At 42.9% G+C, this 20,396-nt stretch overlaps 1 protein-coding gene across 2 annotated transcripts in view; it reads left to right on the top strand.

Moving 5' to 3' along the window:
• grik4 (glutamate receptor, ionotropic, kainate 4) overlaps positions 1-20,396 on the top strand; it is a 472,752-nt gene that overhangs the window by 327,816 nt on the left and 124,540 nt on the right. For both annotated transcript variants that reach the window (XM_066662916.1, XM_066662922.1), the window contains one exon: positions 3,377-3,430. In XM_066662916.1, coding sequence (XP_066519013.1) covers positions 3,377-3,430 — 54 coding nt within the window. The remainder of the gene's footprint in view (positions 1-3,376; positions 3,431-20,396) is intronic.

Consider the following 20,396-nt stretch of genomic DNA (forward strand, 5'->3'; position numbering starts at 1 on the left):
CCAAGCCCTGCTTTGAGAACTACTTTCACATACTATTGAAATGTTTCTGATATTTCATTCATATTTTGTCCCCAACAACTGTTCATACCCTGTCAGACTTTCCCAAACATTTTTGTAAGTTCCCCTCGAGGCAATGTTTTGTTCTTTATTAGATCGTGCAGATGGTTCTTCTTTTTCTCTAAACTGAGCTGAGTGAGTTAAGCCACAGTAGTTTGGCTGTGTCTCAGTACAAAATGTTTATGCAGTGGCACCAGAACATTATCTGTTCCAAAAAGCTACTCCCTCTCTCACTATGGTGTAATTGATATGGCTATCGATCCTCATTTTCAAGACTACAAGATTAATGAACAAGATCTAAGGAGCATTAAGGAAAAAATAAATAATTTGAGAAGCCAGCTGAAATCACTGAGTAGACTTCACTTGGCTTTTGTTCCTGAATATAGGAAATGCAATTAGTTTTCACAGGGGGGTGAGCCTTATTGACATCCTTTTTTATCTAATGATATTTATCTCCACTCTGGCCACTTCACTTTCTGCTTAATAACAAATGGTTCACATGTGTCCTGGAAAACCTGGGCATTTACAGACCAGATGTTAATTGGAAACAGGAAAATTAATAAATTGTCAAGAAAATGTAATGTTTTGACATACGTCCATAGCATAATATTAAGCATTTCAAATAATAATAATTTGCCCTGTGAAGGACTGGCGCCCCCTCCAGGGTGTATTCCCGCCTTGCGCCCAATGATTAAAGGTTGGCTCTGGACCCACCGTGACCCTGAACTGGATAAGTGCTTAATGAATGAATGAATAATAATAATGATGCACAGCTAGCATAACATAACACTGGGCAATTAGTGCTCTCCTCAAAGAGTGTTGTGTTGCTCAGTTGCATTATGTCAGTGACACAAAAGAAGTGGTGGCTGCACATTTTACTGAAAACTTGTGCTAGCCTTTAACCTAACAACTTGGTAGAATCATGTGACTGGGATATGACTGAGTTTAAATTGCACATCAGTTTATATTAAATGATCTGATATAAGGTATTAGATTTTTTATTTTTTTTTGCTTCAATTTCATCAGGGGGTGGCACGGTGGCGCAGCAGGTAGTGTCGCAGTCACACAGCTCCAGGGGCCTGGAGGTTGTGGGTTCAAGTCCCGCTCCGGGTGACTGTCTGTGAGGAGTTGGTGTGTTCTCCCCGTGTCCGCGTGGGTGTCCTCCGGGTGCTCTGGTTTCCTCCCATGGTCCAAAAACACACGTTGGTAGGTGGATTGGAGACTCAAAAGTGTCCGTAGGTGTGTGTGAGTGAACGTGTGAGTGTGTGTCACACTGTGAAGGACTGGTGCCAAGGTGTGTTCCAGCCTTGTGCCCAGTAATTTCCAGGTAGGCTCCGGACCCACCGCAACCCTGAACTGGATAAGCAGTTACAGACAATGAATGAATGAATGAACTTCATCAGTATTGATAATTTCCATAGAACCCTAACGAACACATGAACAACTTTTTTGCACACACTCTGCAAACACACACACACACACTCACACGCACACACACACACACACATATAGCCCACTGTCTGCCAGTCACAGAGTGCCAAGTTTTAAAATGTTTTGATTCTGTGACATTTGATTGAAATGCTGGTTTTTTTTTTTTTTTGCGCTGTTTCCTTTTCCATTTGATGAATAGAACGGCACTGATGGATCAGGAGCAGAGTCCTCTTTTTGTCATCTTTGATCTGCTTCTGAACAAGGCTCCAAAATGCAATACACCCCATTGTACTTTCTGCACTCCTACATTCATTCATGTTCCAACAGAATCAGAGTGCATTAACACCACATCACTTTTCCTATGATGATAAAGATGATTATGCTATACTTCATACATATTTAAAAGCTGTTACATAAATTAAGTACATTCTGATGTAACTAATGACCTAAATTTTTTCATTTGCTATGTACCCTGTCAGAAAAAAACTGTCATTTTGTTGGTGCCCTCAAGGCTACACCTTCAATACCTTTAATTCATTCATTCATCGTCTGTAACCACTTTTCCAGTTCAGGGTTGCGAGCCTACCCGGAATCACTGGGCGCAAGACAGGAACAAACCCTGTAGGGGGCGCCAGTCCTTCACAGGACGACACACATGGATACTTTTGAGTCACGAATCTACCTACAACGTGCTTTTGGACTGTGGGAGGAAACCGGAGCACCCGGAGGAAACCCACGCGGACACGGGGAGAACACACCAACTCCTCACAAACAGTCACCCGGAGTGGGACTTGAACCCACAACCTCCAGGAGCTGTGTGACTGCGACACTACCTGCTGCGCCACCTTGCTACAAAGTACCTTTAATTAGACAACAAAATTGTACCTTTTTATTTTATAATTGTAGATTTTTAAGTAAGTAATGAAATACGCCCCATTTCACCCCCAAGGCTATTTTGTTATATTTATTTACCAAGTTCTACAATGAAATTTTACAAATATTCACCTCACACCCTGGAGAATGTAAAATAACTTTTGGAAACATGACTGGACTGATGTAATATGTGATATTTACATGAATTCTTCATGTTGTAACTGTAAACTCTATATTTTCAGCTTTACTGTACTGTACTTTTTTGGTTGTTTAAAATATGAGAAAAATATGAGTTTTTTTTCTTTCTGCAAAGCAAAGCAGACCCTTTCATTTTTTTTCCCCAATCATATTAAAATCCTCACTAATTTTTACTTGGCAGAATACAATCAAATTCTGTAAAACCTTTGCAGAAGAGTGGTGGCAAGTTCTGCATCAGAGAGTGGTCCCTATTAACACCCTTTGTTTCAAAAGAATTGTTGGATATAATGAATAAGCATAACATTACTACCGCCTTCCTATACTCACTGTCCACTGACTTTGTTATTCAATGGCTAAGAGCCCCACAGGACCACCACTGAGCGCTGCAGTGACACTGGCGTGGTGGTGGTGTGTTAGTGTGTGTTGCACTGGCGCTAGTGGATCAGACACAGCAGTGTTTGTAATCGTAGGACCACACTGTGCTCCTGTGTGGTCAGTGGAGCTGTAGAAACCAGGAGGTGGTAGTAATGTAATGGCTGATTGCTGTATAGAGCTGTAATGTGTATTTATTGAATGGACAGTGAGTGAGTGGGATGTTAGGGATACATACATCACACTGTTATATCAAGAAAATAGTAAGTGCATTTCAAAGCATTGAGACTACGGAGGACGTAGGAGACCAGAGCTTAATTACAAGGCCATGCATCATGGTGTATAATGATGAAACAAGTGTTTAATGTGCTCTCTCTCTCTCTCTCTCTCTCTCTCTCTCTCTCTCTCTCTCTCTCTCTCTCTCTCTCCCTCCTCTGTCTCTTAGGCATCTGAGCTGGGCATGCTCTCTGTCTACTACACCTACATCTTCACCTCTCTGGTAAGAGACTGTGGCCTGCTGCTTTTCTCCTGAGCATTAATGATGTTGTGCAGCGATGCTGATGCGGAGGTGATTCATTTCTGCCTTTTTATATGCAGCTTGTTAATAGAGAGCAGTTTGTTCTGGCTGCATTCTGTTGTTCTGCCCAGTGAAAGTGTACACAGCTATGTGTAAGGGCATTATTACAGGCTCTAAAACTCTTAGCGCAGTGAGCTAGCTGTTTACATTACCACTCTGCGTAGCCATTATTGTACAATTTGAAAAGGCTACACTGAAATATTAGGCGCTCTGTTCTTTAAAGGAAATAAATGGAACGTTAAGTGAGTGCTATTTTTTAAGGAAATTCTTAGGAAGATGTTTTATTTCAGCGCACGCTGCTTTTTGATTGCTCCTGTATTTACTAGGCATAACCATACAAAGTGGCATTTTTTGTTTGTTTTGGCTTTCATGCCTGTTGAACTCGAAAGCTTTTAAAGGGCAGGCGCTTTGTGTGGCCCATGGACTGTAGTTCTACCGTGATGTACCTTCTCCAGCACCCCATCAGTCACCGAAAAGCCACAGCCTGCACTGTTTCAGGGCTCCTTCTTATCTCTGTCTTCTACAGGGCCACATTTTTTGGCTCAGTCATTTGGAGATTATGAGTTTGATCCCTGATATTGCCTTAGTTGTCAGTGCCCAGGAGTATATGAGATCATAACTGGCCTCCCTGTCTCTGGGTGCGTGGGATAGTGTCCTTTTCTCCCATCACTCAGTGCATTTAGGTGTCTGTTAGGTAACATAACAGACTTAGCAGTTAGCATTTTTTTCCAAGCAACTTCCAAGTAACTGTGCTTTAGCTGTAGCTGGAGACTTGTTTCAGACAAAGTAGGTTCTAGTATAATTTCCGTCCATTAAATTAGATAAAAAGGCTAATTTAATCATTTGTTTTTAAACGTTTTACTATTATAGAGGTATTATCTATTAATATCTTTCATAAACAATAGCTTAAGAATTGTTACATTTAAAAATATTTTAACATTAAATGCTGAATGGAATATGGCCCCTTTCAAAGTGTGCTGCAGAAGGCTCTTACAAACCGAGTCAGAGTCAACTCCCAGAGTTTGAACTCAGTGAATCATGGGCCAGTAGATTCTATGGGTATGGACTCTTTTTCACTTTTTCACTTATTTTTGGGGGATTTTCTGTTTTCAAATGAGATAAAACATGTCACTTATTAGTCTTTCCCATTTTTATTTGGTTTTTATTCTTTGACAAAAAATGCAAATCATATTGTCATAGTTCTCATATAGTTTATGTTTTATACTCACTGTCCATTCTCTCAGCTCCACTGACCATAGGATCCCTTTGTAGTTCTACAATTACAGACTGTAGTCCTTCTGTTGCGCTGCAAACATTGTTTGACCAATTTCACCCTCTTCTTCAATGGTCAAGACTCCCATAGGACCACCACAGAGCATGTAAGATTTGGGTGGTGGATTTTTCACAGCACTGCAGTGACACTGATGTACGTGGTGTTGGTGCATTAGTGGGTGTTGTATTGGTATGAGTGGATCAGACTGAACAGTGCTGCTACAATTGTAATTGTAGAACAACAAAAATCCTTCTGTAGGGCCAGTGGAGCTGAGACAATGAACAGTGGGTGTGGAAACAAGGAGGTGGTCAAAATGTTATCATTGATCTGTGTATTTTGTCATAGATTCTGTTAAGGAAATGAACACTACCAATAAGTTGTTGTTGGTATACTTGTCACCAGAAAAGCCCTTCACACTTCCAGCTTGGTAGCAAGGGGATAAATTGGCCCTGACTTAAATTAGGGAGAAAATTTTGTAAAAATATAATAATAGAATTAAAATTGCAGTGGCAATCCATTGTCCCCCAAAACACTGGATGCATTTTACCATTATCAGGACGTAGAAAAGGCCCGTCAGAAACGCTCTGTGGACTGTACATCAGCAGAGGAGGCAGACAGAGCTCTCATTTTATTCCAGCCACGCTGCAGTGTGCGGTAATGAAGCACTTTGCAAGCTAGGTAGAAGCAGTGATTACTAAACACATTCATATGGAGATCCAGAGCTCCTCCATTCCAGCTGAAGGCCTGCAGTGCCCTGCCTACAGCACTTTCAGCATGTGATGGACGCTAAGGCATCATTACCTTATTTCAGCGCCACATTAGCCCCAATGCTGACAATCAGTCTAAGAAATAAAGCTGCCAGTCCTTTGCCATAGGGCAGTGTTCCCAAGACTGTATGGTAATCATGACCCAACATAAATCTACATGAGGAATTTTCAAACGGCTGCGAACAAAGTGAAGCTGGACAGCTCAACTCGCTTGGAGGAGAACACTGTTGTGTTAGCTATCAGATAGCTATGCTGGCTAGCATTGTGCTGGGTGATGTAGAGAGGGGGAGGTTAGTTATAGTGACTATGTGACATAGCACATGGTATCTTTGTAACACTGCCTGCATTATATAACTGTGACATACACTGAGCCACAAATTTGCTAAAACCACCTCTAAAGAGGGTTTTTTTTTAAGTCATACACTTACAATTTATCACTGCGGCTTAAATTGACAGTATCTGAAAATATATGCAATACTGCCAAAACCAAAACTGAAATGTTATTTTTTTAAATTATGCATATGCAAAACTAATGTCATGTGACAGGTTTTCTCACCTGCCTCTTACAGTAAACACAAATAGCACAGCATTGAAATATATTTGAAATGAGACAGAGGTGAGTGTGTTGGTAAAGGGATAGATTCCACTCGTCAGCTCTTCCAGAGAAAATTCCAGAAAAGGCTACAGCTTTCCTGAATGAAAAAGTGCAGCCCTGTAAGGCAGAGAAATGCCATCTCTCATATAACTCTTTTAATGGCACATATGTCTTTCATACAAACTCATAGAAATAGCGACAGCCCTGTTGAGCACTTCCCAATAGTGAGAGACATCCCCTTGTGGATAATACATAAAATTAAGCTAATCGTGAGTTTGTGAATGAAAATGTGAGTTCCATGAGTGTGATTCTGATCTTTTTTTTTATATTAACAAACCAAAGTTCATGCAAAACCATAAATCCACTTTACATTTGATGTATCTCCTGTTTCTGGCACATGTGTGTAAATATTTAGCTACTTAGACTTTTTTATATATTTTTTTATGATCTCTGTTTATGATGAATTTGGTTTTGGCCCAACAGGCAGTGTCACTATCACCGAGCTCCAGGGTTCTGGGGTTGTGGGTTCACACCCCAATTTGAGGGACTGTCTGTGAGAAGTTTGGTGTGTTCTCTCAGTGTCTGCACAGGTTTCCTCTGGGAAACCCAGTGGTATTTAGATTGGCTACTCAAAATGTTCCACAGGTGTGTACGTGTGTGTGTGAGTGACTGTGAGTGTGTGATGACGGACTGGAGCCCAGGGTGAGTTCCTGCCTTGCACCCAGTGATTCCAGGTAGGCTATGGATACACTGCAACCCTGAACAGGATGAAGTGGGCACAGAAAGTGAATGAATATATACTGACTTTAAATTAGATTTTGTCAAAGTAGTTGTTAATTTTTCCAATTAATGTCTTATTATCTTGAAATTACGATGCTTTCTCTATTAACATCATTATGTCTGTATTCACTCTGCTAAAGTCTGGAGAAAACAAGTCGTTATTTTCATTGCCTTCAGGCATTTGACAGAAGTCACGATACGGACATACTGCTGGCAGAAATAGCAACAGGAAAAAGAGTTGCAAATAAACAACAGTTTTCTTGTTTACATTTTCCTGCCTGAAAAAATAAACTCCATACAAAAAAGGAGAGAGTAACACTGGGGGTTATTTTTGGGCTGGGCATATGTTAATTATTAAGTTGTTGCTACATTTATTTGCAGGAAATCATAGTGGATAAACAGCTACAGCTGACCCCACCATCCACCCCACATCTGCAAACGTGTGCCTGAACCATCGGTAATTATGGCCCTTCAGACTGTTTAGTTCAACAGCTAAATGCAGCTGTGTAGGCTGGACTGGACTCTGTAAAGGCCAGGGGGGGGGGTGTATATGGATGGGTTATTACTAACTAGATCCTGATAGGGTATTTGTCATGATCACAGTGTGTCACAGCGCGATCTATCATGATTCACAATATTGTGGTCGCAGCACTGTGATTAATGCTCAAAACAAACTTTGAAATAATGGGTCTATTAAACTGTAAATATGTAATTAAATGTGAATTAACAGCTCAGCATGAACCAGTAACCTGAATACACACAACATGAATATTTAATATTGACTTTTCCAACAGAGCAGATACAATCACATAAAGAATGTTGTTTTGTTTAGTTTTTTTCCAACTGTGTAAACATAAAACTATATTTACATAATCATAGACAGTCATAAACAATATTAAATTCCGCTATGGCACAGCTTACAAAATGCCTTCCTCATATTTAATTAATCGCTTAACCCTTTAAGGCCAAAACAGTGCATAAAAGCAGACTTGATTTTTAATCTGCTCCTCTCTGTTCATAACACAGCTTTTCGGAGCGGTGAGTACAGTCATGTGAGAAGAATGTAATCAAACAAATATTAAGGTTTGCAATTTTAAAATATGTAGGTACTCTCACGCTACATTATTTAAAAGCAAACGTGATGAAAAAGATCCATCCATCCATCCATCCATCCATTATCCACCGCTTATCCGGATCCGGGTCGCGGGGGAAGCAGTCGGAGCAAAGAAACCCAGACCTCCCTCTCCCCAGCCACCGACGCCAGCTCCTCCGGGGGTATACCGAGGCGTTCCCAGGCCAGTCGAGACATATAGTCTCTCCAGCGTGTTCTTGGTCTGCCCCGGGGCCTCCTCCCCGTTGGACATGCCCGGAACACCTCTCCAGGAAGGCGTCCAGGAGGCATCCGAACCAGATGCCCGAACCATCTCAACTGGCTCCTCTCGACGTGGAGGAGCAGCGGCTCCACTCCGAGTCTCTCCCGGATGTCCGAGCTCCTAACCCTGTCTCTAAGGGAGAGTCCAGACATCCTGCGGAGAAAACTCATTTCAGCCGCTTGTACCCGCGATCTCGTTCTTTCGGTCACTACCCAAAGCTCGTGACCATAGGTGAGGGTTGGGACGTAGATTGACCGGTAAATCGAGAGCTTTGCTTTTCTGCTCAGCTCTTTCTTCACCACAACGGACCGGTACAGAGCCCGCATTACTGCTGACGCTGCACCGATCCGCCTGTCAATCTCACGCTCCATCTTTCCCTCACTCGTGAACAAGACCCCGAGGTATTTAAACTCCTCCACTTGAGGCAGGATCTCACTTCCAACCTGGAGAGAGCACTCCACCCTTTTCCGACTGAGTACCATGGACTCGGACTTGGAGGTACTGATCCTCATCCCTACCGCTTCACACTCGGCTGCAAACTGGTCCAGCAAGAGCTGGAGGTCCCGGCTCGATGAAGCCAACAAGACCACATCATCTGCAAAAAGCAGACATGGGATCCTGAGACCACCAAACCGGACACCCTCCGCCACTTGGCTACGCCGAGAAATTCTGTCCATAAAAATTGTGAACAGAACCGGTGACAACGGGCAGCCCTGACGGAGTCCAACTCCGACTGGAAACCAGTCGGACTTACTGCCAGCCATACGAACCAGACTCCTGCTCTGTTTGTACAGGGACTGGATAGCTCGTAACAAAGAGCCCAGTACCCCATACTCCCTGAGCACCCCCCACAGAATACCCCGAGGGACACGGTCGAATGCCTTCTCCAGATCCACAAAACACATGTAGACTGGTTGAGCAAACTCCCATGCACCCTCCAGGATCCTAGCGAGGGTAAAGAGCTGGTCCTGTGTTCCACGACCGGGGCGGAATCCGCATTGTTCCTCCTGGATCCGAGGTTCAACTATCGGTCGGACTCTCTTCTCCAGTACCCCCGCATAGACCTTACCGGGGAGGCTGAGGAGTGTGATCCCCCTATAGTTGGAACACACCCTCCGATCCCCCTTTTTAAAAAGGGGAACCACCACCCCAGTCTGCCAGTCCAGAGGCACTGCCCCCGATGTCCACGCGATGTTGCAAAGACGTGTCAACCAGGACAGCCCCACAACATCCAGAGCCTTGAGGAACCCGGGGTGAACCTCATCCACCCCCGGGGCCCTACCACCAAGGAGTTTCCCTACCACCTTGGCCACTTCAGCCCCAGTGATAGACGAGCCCCCCCCGGGGTCCCCAAGCTCTGCTTCCTCTGCGGAAGACGTGCCGGTGGGATTGAGAAGATCCTCGAAGTATTCCTTCCACCGTCTGGTGACGTCCCCAGTCGAGGTCAACAGTTCCCCACCCCCACCATATACAGTGTTGGTGGAAAACTGCTTTCCCCTCCTGAGTCGCCTGACGGTTTGCCAGAAACTTCTCGGAGCCGACCGAAAGTCGTTTTCCATGTTCTCACCGAACTCCTCCCACACCCGAGTTTTTGCCTCAGCGACTGCCGAGGCTGCGAGCCGCTTGGCTCCTCGGTATCTGTCGGCTGCCTCCGGAGTCCCCTGAGCCAACCAGGCTCGATAGGACTCTTTCTTCAGCTTGACAGCCCCCCTCACCCGGGGTGTCCACCACCGAGTGCGGGGATTGCCACCCCGACAGGCACCGACAACCTTGCAGCCACAGCTCCGTTCAGCCGCCTCAACAATGGAGGTCCGGAACATGGCCCACTCGGACTCAATGTTACCAGCCTCCCCCGGGATGCAGTCGAAGCTCTGCCGGATGTGGGAGTTGAAGATCTTTCTGACAGGTTCCTCTGCCAAACGTTCCCAGCAAACCCTCAACACACGTTTGGGCCTGCCAGGTCTGTCCGGCATCCTCCCCCGCCATCTGATCCAACACACCACAAGGTAGTGATCAGTTGACAGCTCAGCGCCTCTCTTCACCCGAGTGTCCAGAACATATGGCCGCAGGTCAGATGATACGACTATAAAATCGATCATCGAAATGCGGCCTAGGGTGTCCTGATGCCAGGTGTACTTGTGGACACCCTTATGTTCGAACATGGTGTTCGTAATGGACAAACTGTGACGAGCACAGAAATCCAATAACTGAACACCACTCGGGTTCAGATCAGCGGGGCCGTTCCTCCCAATCACGCCCCTCCAGGTCTCACTGTCATTACCTACGTGAGCATTGAAGTCCCCCAGCAGAACAATGGAGTCCCCAGAATGAGTGTTCTCCAGCACTCCCTCTAGGGTCCCCAAGAAGGCATGGTACTCTGAACTGCTGTTCGGTGCATAAGCACAAACAACAGTCAGAGCCCTTTCCCCAACCCGAAGGCGCAGGGAAATTACCCTCTCGTCCACTGGGGTAAACCCCAACGTACAGGCGCTAAGCCGGGGGGCTATGAGTAAGCCCACACCTGCCTTACGCCTCTCACCCTGGGCAACTCCAGAGTGAAAGAGCATCCAGCCCCTCTCGAGGAGATTGGTTCCAGAGCCCATACTGTGTGTCGAGGTGAGCCCAACTATATCTAGTCGGTACCTCTCAACCTCGCGCACCAGCTCAGGCTCTTTTCCCACCAGAGAGGTTACGTTCCATGTTCCAAAAGCCAGTTTCAGTAACCGAGGATCGGAACGCCAGGGCCCCCGACCCCGACCACCACCCGATCCACAATGCACCAGACCCGGATTACTACCTCTCCCACAGGTGGTGGGCCCATGGGAGAGTGGACCCATGTATCCCCTTCGGGCTAAGCCCGGCCGGACTCCATAGGTGAAAGTCCGGCCACCAGGCGCTCGCCAAGGAGCCCCTCCCCCAGGCCTGGCTCCAGGGTGAGGCCCCGGTAACCCTGCTCCGGGCAAGGGAGGCTGTGTCCTCGTTGTCTTTTTCATCTGTGTCTTTATGGATCACTCTTTGTCTGGCCCATCACCTAGGACCAATTTGCCTTGGGAGACCCTACCAGGGGCTATTGCCCCCGACAACATAGCTCCTAGGCTCACGCAGACACGCAAACCCCTCCACCACGTTAAGGTGGTGATCCAAGGAGGAGTGATGAAAAAGATGTACATCACAAATCAGATACATTTTATTCTTAAACTGATTAACAAACCAGTAATGATGCCTGATTGTGTTCAGCATTTCAGACTTGAGAGCTCATTTTCTATTTATAGCCCAGTTGGGGCTCTATAACTCTCTGGGCAATGCTAGGTGTTAACTTGCTGCTCAGTGCTTGGTTGCTCCAGAATGTCTTATTCTAATGGTAGTATTTTTCTAAGGAGATTGTTCAAGCTGTGTGTGTGAACACCTGTGTTTGAAAAAGGTGCACCAGAGCATGGCAGAGCTCAGGCGGAGTTCTCAAAATTTTTGGACATATGTCCCCTTAGTGTGTTTACTTGAAACCTGTTCCCCCACACTCCCAGCAGCACCCACCCACAGCACACACACAGACACACAACATACATTGCCAGTCAGTGTGTCTTTCTAGTTTGTATTTAAAATTAAAATACTGGAATCTTTTATTTTCTCCATTAACTTTAACTTTTAAAGTAAAACACAGTGAAACACGTAGATAAACTATTCACAATGTTCTCAAAAATAGTTAATGTTTACCCACTGCAACCCTGAACGGTGGCGCAGCAGGTAGTGTCGCAGTCACACAGCTCCAGGGACCTGGAGGTTATGGGTTCGATTCCCGCTCTGGGTGACTGTCTGTGAGGAGTTGGTGTGTTCTCCCTGTGTCCACGTGGGTTTCCTCCGGGTGCTCCGGTTTCCTCCCACAGTCCAAAAACACACGTTGGTAGGTGGATTGGTGACTCAAAAGTGTCCGTGAATGTGTGTGTGTGTGTTGCCCTGTGAAGGACCGGTGCCCCCTCCAGGGTGTATTCCTGCCTTGTGCCCAATGATTCCAGACCCTGAACTGGATAAGTGGTTACAGATAATGAATGAATGAATGAATGTTGGATTCATTTCATTTACAGCATGTGGCATTGTCCTTGATGGTGTGTTGGGGGTGTGGGAAGAGCCTTAACCCTCTGTAGTCAGTGCTCCTACCGGCAGGATAAATCAGAACTTACCCAAAGTTACCAAAACACTTACACAACTCAGCATGTTTTTGTCCTAGAAACATAATAAACATACCACCAGAAACCGTAAAGGGCCTACTTTACGGAATTTTTATTGAAATTTTTATGGAAAATTTATTTTTACCTGGTTGTTGTAGAAAAATAAGTAACAAGAGGCATGTCTGTCTCTGAGTCTCAGAACGGGACCCTTGATGGCCCACCCGTTCAGAATCATATAATAATAGCATGCTAATCTGGCAGCTCTAATTGGAGGATTACGATGTGTGAAAACGCTCATTTTAGTCATATAAACAAATTCACATGGCTGTGTTTTCACACTGAGCATGGAGCTCCAAAACCGCACAGTCACGTTTTTCAGCTGCCTGAGGAGGAACCATTTCATTTTGTGATGAGTTAATGAAATATATTTTACTTGTTTTTTCGCAGCTTGTTTTATTAACATCGATATTATGCTAGTTCAGTATATTCTAGTGAAGGAATTTTTGAAGCTGGCGGTAAATGTTTTGTAAATGGAGCCACAGAGCTCGGCTGATAGAGAGAAAAACGGCTTGTCGTATAGTTTGAGTGCTCTGTACTACTTTCAAGTTCAGAGCTCTAAAGAAAAGTTCATAAATGTTTACGATGTGTTTTTTCACTATATATCAGCACCTCTGGGTTTTGTTTAGAGTTCATTTAAACAAAAAACAGGTGAATTACACAAATACTTCACTCAGATTATTGTTTCTAGGTTTGTGCTGAGTATTAGCATGGGTAGCTTTTTGGGAACAATTTTTTAGGTAGGTGAAATTTGTTAAAATATCAAGGCATATCAGGTCAGCTCAGACATGGCTGAAAGGCCTCAGACTCCAGAAGGCTAAACCAGATGGATCTGTGTACGTTTTTGTTTTGAAACAGGAAATAAAAGAGGGAACATTCTGCATGTGTATTCTGCGTTGCCCACTTTACTGCTGTTAATAAGCTCAGCAGGACCTTACTGTGAAATACTCAGATTTTTACCAGCAGAATTCAGCATCATTTCCACAAGAGTATTATATCTCACTCTGATCTGAACAAACTGTAAACAGTAAATAAACCATGACTCTGTCCTGACTCTCTCTGCATTGTTCAAGGTCACTCACATTCTATTAAACCAGTGCACAACAGGCGTTGGTTATATTTCCACTGCAGCCACTCGTCTTAACAGTTCTTCCAGATGAAAGCTGTACTTGCGCTGCTATTGGCCAGAGACCAGTGAGTGGACAGGTTGAACACCCCTGCATTAAAGGAGGGATAATGTTATGGACATATAGTGCATGTTGCTATTGATAGGTTCGACCTATCGATTGTAAATAATGTAAACAGAGCTGAGCTTCAGTGATCACTTTTAGTATTGAATCAGCTCTGTCTATGAGGCACCGTATATGAAATGAAATAGCTGCTCTAGTCACGTGACCCTACAGAAGAGTGTGCTGAGAGGACAGGCATTTGTCTCGGCTGTCAGATGTAGTGAGAAGCCCATTTTTTTTTAGGTGTTGTTGTCACACCCCTGCCTCTGTTTTATAACCCGTCATCTCACCTGAATCGATCGGGCTGTGGAATTATTCAAATCCCCACGCGGGCATGGCTGAGATATATTGTTTCAGCACATTTCGGCGATTATGGCATTATTCTCCCATCCGATTTAAGTCAGATTGGTATCAGGGAATCAAAGAAAGCCATGAATCACCCTGGGCCTCTGCTCATGAGCTCTACAAATGAATCAGTAATTCACTTTTATAGTGGCAGCGTGTGAATCGAGCATGGTTACCTAACATTCTTTCTATTTATAGCTTCCACACACAAAGCTCTGACTTGAATCCCGTGTAGGCTGGTTTCTCACTGTTGCTCACTTTGCTTGCGCTTTTATTCATTAGTCTTTACTCATCAGACCCAATCTCACGGTCATTATCACAGAGGAAGGGAGAGAGCCCACTCCCCACCTTCCAGGATGGGTTCAGTAGGCTAATTGTAATAATGAAAGGAAAGGAACAAAAGCGCTTTGCTCTAATTATGGGATATATTCTCTGCGCGTGTCTTCTTGCCATACAGGTGAGCCATGAAGGGATGGTTGCAGCTGATTTGTGCAGGCAATAATGCTTCAGCTAGTGAAGTATCATTTTCATTGCTTGTTTGACTGGTGCTGGGGGACCTGGCCTTTACCCAGTATTTACATAAGAAACAAGTGCTGAAGACGGCATGCTGCATAGATTATATTCTGTAAAGATCAGGGATGCACTGAACAGGTATTTTAAGGTTGAGACAAGACACCTTTCAAAGGGAGGACAGTATATATCTAACACTTCTAACGTAACACGACAATTATGTCATTTGTGTTCCTCATGCAATGCAATTAATATTAATACATAGACATCAGTTATATACTATTATCAAGTGGCACAGTGGCACAACAAGTTCTGAGGTTGTGGGTTCAGATGGTATTCATGTTCTGTTTAAGACACAGTGGACTTCAGTGATGCTCATTGGCCCCTCAGGAACATGATCTTTTATGTAGAACTTAGCACTGCCAGACTCAGCACACAATAACAGTGAGACATGAAGAGCTTCCGTCACTATGATTCTCCCACACATCTCATTAAAGTTTAATAGCTGTTTACTGCCCTTTTCATTATCAAGACAGGTGGTATAATATTATTCATTGCTGACCAGATGAGTCCAGTCTGTTTAAGTGAACTCTACCATTTGAACTTTGAACCATTAGTGCATGTGTCCTCGAGGCTAAGTGAGCTTTATTGACTCTGACTGTAAACAGGTCAGTACACCTGCTTTATTACCTTGCCGACTTATAGCCATCAGAGACTGGCAGCTATGTGCAAAAGTGCAGAGATCATTATTCACTTCTTAATGTGAAGGAAACTAAATCTTACCCTGGAGCTACAGGCAGTTCATGCATGGGTCATGATGTATAATGACCTCATTTTCCTGTTCAGTGCTTAAACACAAACATAGATAAAATGCTGACTGATGTCAGGCTGACTGATGACTGCTTCAGTATGCAGTAGTGTGTGTGATTTATTATTATTTTTATATATAGAGAGACATTTTAGGGTAGTATTGACTTATCCTAGTCTTCCACTTATAAATGTGTGCTTTTGTGGCAACTGCTGTGAGGCTGAACCTGCTTTTACAGAAGAAACCCTTTCAACTTTATGAAAAATTTGATGAAATCCCAATTAGCATCTTGTTCCAATTTCACAAAGTGTTTGTACAGATGCTGTTATCCTGATGAGCACTGTTTGCTGATGTGGTGAAGGTGAGCAGGCAGAGTATTTATTTGGGGCTATGATGTCATCAGGACAGGCAGGGGTCAGAACACTGGTGGTCATTCTCAACCCAGGCAGTACCGTAATAACAAAACCGACAAACAAAAATAGTGGATAAGATAACATTGCTCAGAACTGAGAAGATGCACAGAAGACTCCACAAAGATTTGCTCAAACACAGACATTAATGAGTCTCTGAGAATCATTGCCAAGAGGCAGAGCCAGGAAGAGCTAGAGCAGGACTGAGCACCTGTAACTCAGTTGACTAATGAAAATTGAAGGTGAACCCAATCTTCTAAGACCACCCCCCATCCAGAGAAAGTGTGCCAAAACTCAAATATGTGCCAATAAAGTAAAAGAAAAAATAAGTTAAAAAAAATACAAGCTGAAGCAAACAAGAGACTCCAGAAGCAAAGGATTTTCACTGTGTTCAAAATGGCTTCCTACTCACTCAAATGAATTCAAGAAGCTATTCAATGGTTTCTGCAACCACCTCATGCACAGCAAATTCACCGGTCTTAAATGAACACTGTTAGTGTTAAATCAACACTTTTAGTATTAAATGAACACTGTTGGTGTAATAATTTAACACTCTCAGTGTTAAGTTAACACTAACAGTGTTGATTTAACACTAACAGTGTTCATTTAAGCTGCTGTGTGTGTGTGTTTACCAAACAATGCAGTGTATTATGGGTACCTGCTGTCTGATACGGCAGAGGTCTTCAAATCCAGATTTCTGTTTTGCATTAAGCATATACATTATTCTTTTTGGTTCTTGGATTTTTTTGCAGATTTTATTATTTTGTGTAAAACATTTGACACAAAATTAGCTTCATTGTCTAAGAATCACTGACCATAGTTTGTATATCCATATAACAACACTGTTGATTAAATTGTATGTTAGTTAGCTCAGCCGATATGACTTTAGGGCCTGAATTAACTGATTTTAATTCAGTTTTGCCACTGTACTAAACAAAAAAAAAAAAAAAAAAAACAGGACTAATACATATTTTTTCAATATTTGCTACAGGAATAAAATCATTTGTAGATGAATAGGTCAATCAGGTGGAGAATAACCCTCGACTCCTGCCATTCTGTAATTGAGATTGTCAATAGATGAATCATAACTATGTGCTTTAGTAATTTGCTCCTTCGGCACGGATCAAAAATCAATCACCTTGTTAAGAAAGCTCTGAAGGCTGTGTGAGAGAAGGGAGTGCTCATGCCTACAGGCAGTGTTCAAATAATCCATAATTAAAAGGGCTGATGAAATCATTAAAGATCCTTCACACACATTCATGAAGAACACCAGCTTCTCTCACCTGGCAGGTGTTACACACTCCTCCAGCACATTCCCACATTTCATTTGTGTCTAATAGAAGTGTGGGTTCCAGAAGTAAAGATTCCTTCAGAGATAATTCCCATACTCTAGTCTTCTGAAAATAATTTAAGCTGCTTAGAACACTGCTGTGAAGATGTGATTGTGTTCGGCCACACTTTCAGGTTGTTAGATGGTTAGATCTGAATCACCACTCCTGACACTATTTCACATCACAGTGAACAGAGGGATCTATACCCTCTTAACCGACACTTGGCATTGAAAATGGCGGTCATGCAGTTGCTCCTACAGCCCATTCCATTTCATGCTTCTCAGTTGAATATAAACTGAGTTTGTTCTGTTGAAGATCTGTGTCCACACTTGTTGCTATCACTAGACATAAAGAGTGTCCTGAAGAATTTTGACATGTACCGTAACTTGAGCCGCCTCCATTAGATGCGCAGTATATGTGTTGGATTAAGTGCTATGTGTTAAGCTTGTTTTGCTGCTCGAGGTGTCAATACTGGCTTCTTCTAGAGAAAAAGAAACAGAAGTAGTGGTGAAGAGCCTGGATGAAGGTCATGATATTTCCAGTAGATGGAATAATTAGACTGTTATGTAGCTAAGTGAACTCAGTGAACCACTTCATTATTAGTGGAGCCATTCTAATGAGAGCCAATGTCATACTGTAGTCTACTGTGGGCAATATAGAGATATAGTAGCACAAAGGGGCCTGATTCTATTACCTTGGACTTGTGAAAGATGCACAGAGAAGCAGCCACATTTATAGATTAATTATACATTCTTTAATATTGGATTGTCGAGTGTGAGAGTGAATTTGTGAGTGTGTGTCACGCTGCGAAGAACTGGCACCACCTCCAGGGTGTGTTCCTGCCTTGCACCCAGTGATTCCGGGTAGGCTCCGGACCCACCACGACCCTGAACTGGATAAGCGGTTACAGACAATGAATGAATGAATATTGGATTTAGGGTTTAAACTTCAGATGAGATTTTTTTATTATAATCCACATCAAAGACACAACAGAAAGATACACAAACAGACAACAGTGCAACTTTTCTTGGAGTTTCTCATGTGATTGAACTTTTTTCACAGCAAAATTATAACAGAAAAGACACAGAATATCTTCTTCAAATATTAAAGGTTCTCTGCTCCCACAAAAATGTAAATGCTGATTTACAGTATGCATCTGATTCTAGAAAACAAAAGAAGCTTCATCAGCTCCTCTTCAAAAGAACTCTGCAGACTCTCACTCATTGTGAAGTCCCTTGTTGACTCCTCCAGCACTGAGCTTGTTATTTAAAGGCAACATAGACAATGCAGGAGAACTACTGCTCTCCCACCAACACAACCCCCCCTCCCATTTTTGTTCATTCAGAAGCTCTGCATCTTTTAAGGTGGGAAGTTATGCTTGAATAAGAAACCGACTATAGCTTCTTCATGGCTGAAATTTCACTGTTTTTATTGTGTGAATTACCACAGAAATGTATTTGTAACTCGAGTTGTTTACTTTTGAAGCACTTTAGGTCTGTGTTTACTTTCATGCAATTAAGTAATATAACTTGGTTTATCTTTTAAGGTGGAATGGTATGTTTGAGTACAAAACAGGCTGTAACATGGCTGAATTTGAACTTGTTTGTAAATGTTTATTCGCTGTCTGGATTACCACAGAAACTCGTTTAAAGCACTTTAAAAAGAGTACTGGATTGAAATCTTGACCATCGCCTTTAAGTGATTCTCAGGTTCTGGTTTCAGAGTTTTTGCCTGTTATTTCACTGCAAAGCTTGTCTTTGGCTCTGAGTTTATTGTTTACCCTCTTCTTGACATGTGAACTGTATTTTGGTCTGTGTTTTGAAATGCGTTCATTACATCTGTCTTTCACCCTGGCTTCAGTCTCTGCACTCATTTATGGGTTAAAGGTGTCCACACACCCACAACTTTGGAAGGCACATGTTTTTGCTCATATGCTGTGGCCTGTTTTCAGTGTTTGGGGCAGTTCTCACAGAAAGTAAGGCCTGGTTGTTGCAATGACTACATCTGAGACAAAGATGATCGGTCAGTTAGATTTTATCAACTGCAAAAGCTTGGAGAAATGGATCAGAGAATGAATAAGAAAATGTCATATTTCTGTGTTTATCCTAATTTACTGACGTCTGAATAAGTTCCATTCAGTGGAATGCATCCAGTGATTCCAGACCCACCACAACCCTGAACAGGATGAGGTGGTTATAGACAATGAATGAATGTAGCAGCATTTACTGCATACAGACATTGCATGCCTCTTAATAACTTTGTTTTAACTCCACTCCAATCTAGAGTCCATTAGTTGCATGGTGTGGTGTATTGTTGCTGTCTCTGAAACCCCAGGCTGGATCTATAAAGCATCAGTAGAAATAGATCAGTGGTCAGTGGCCTTTTTGTTAGCTGCCTTTATCTTCATGTGGCTGTCGATCAGTAAACATTTACACTTTCACACATGACAGACTCACTCACAGTTTGCTCTGAGCCCACAGCAGCTGAATTTCCTGGTTATAATGGTCTACTAACCTTATATACAGTATGTGTTTACAATTCCAGTACTTTAAATGACACAGATCTATCACTTCAGGACAATTTTATACATGTCCCACCAAGCTGCTTTTGTATTATTGATTGCATTGATTCTAGACTTTTGAACTGTAGTATATGATCCGACTCTGATCAATAACTGGCATTAGGTCTTAAAGGTTAATCTGAAATCTATAGACAATAGCCTACACAAGAGATGTGTGTACCATGACAGCAACAGCTTGTCTCACCAAGGAGTTCTTGTAATGTTATTGTAAATAGCAGAGATGGAATTGGCTACTTGATTTACTGGAGTTTTCAGACCGTCACTGCTGCTCTAAGAGCCAGCCAACTAAAAATATCTAGAATATCTAGTCTTCTAGTCTTTACAGATGAAGAGTGAAAGGATGGCAAAAAAAAAACAAACGTCACTCACTCATAATTATTCTCATAATAATTAGAACTGCTGTTATAAACTGCTTAATGGTAGTAATTAAATGAGTAGGAAACACGCTGATAACACATTTGTAGGCTGCTACTGTGCGTATGAGTGTGGTATGTCGTTCCAAACCTGTGGTACACCATGTATTTAAAGGACTCATCTTTGTGCCATATATTGAATATACCTCCATTCATTGGGAAAACATGTGAAAACCTCCTTTACCCCAGGATTATGAGGGAATATTCACACACGTGTCAATTAGAACGGGACTAATGCAGAAAATGCCCATGG

The sequence above is a fragment of the Hoplias malabaricus genome, chromosome 1 (genome assembly GCF_029633855.1).
Source record: "Hoplias malabaricus isolate fHopMal1 chromosome 1, fHopMal1.hap1, whole genome shotgun sequence".
Lineage (NCBI taxonomy): Eukaryota > Metazoa > Chordata > Actinopteri > Characiformes > Erythrinidae > Hoplias > Hoplias malabaricus.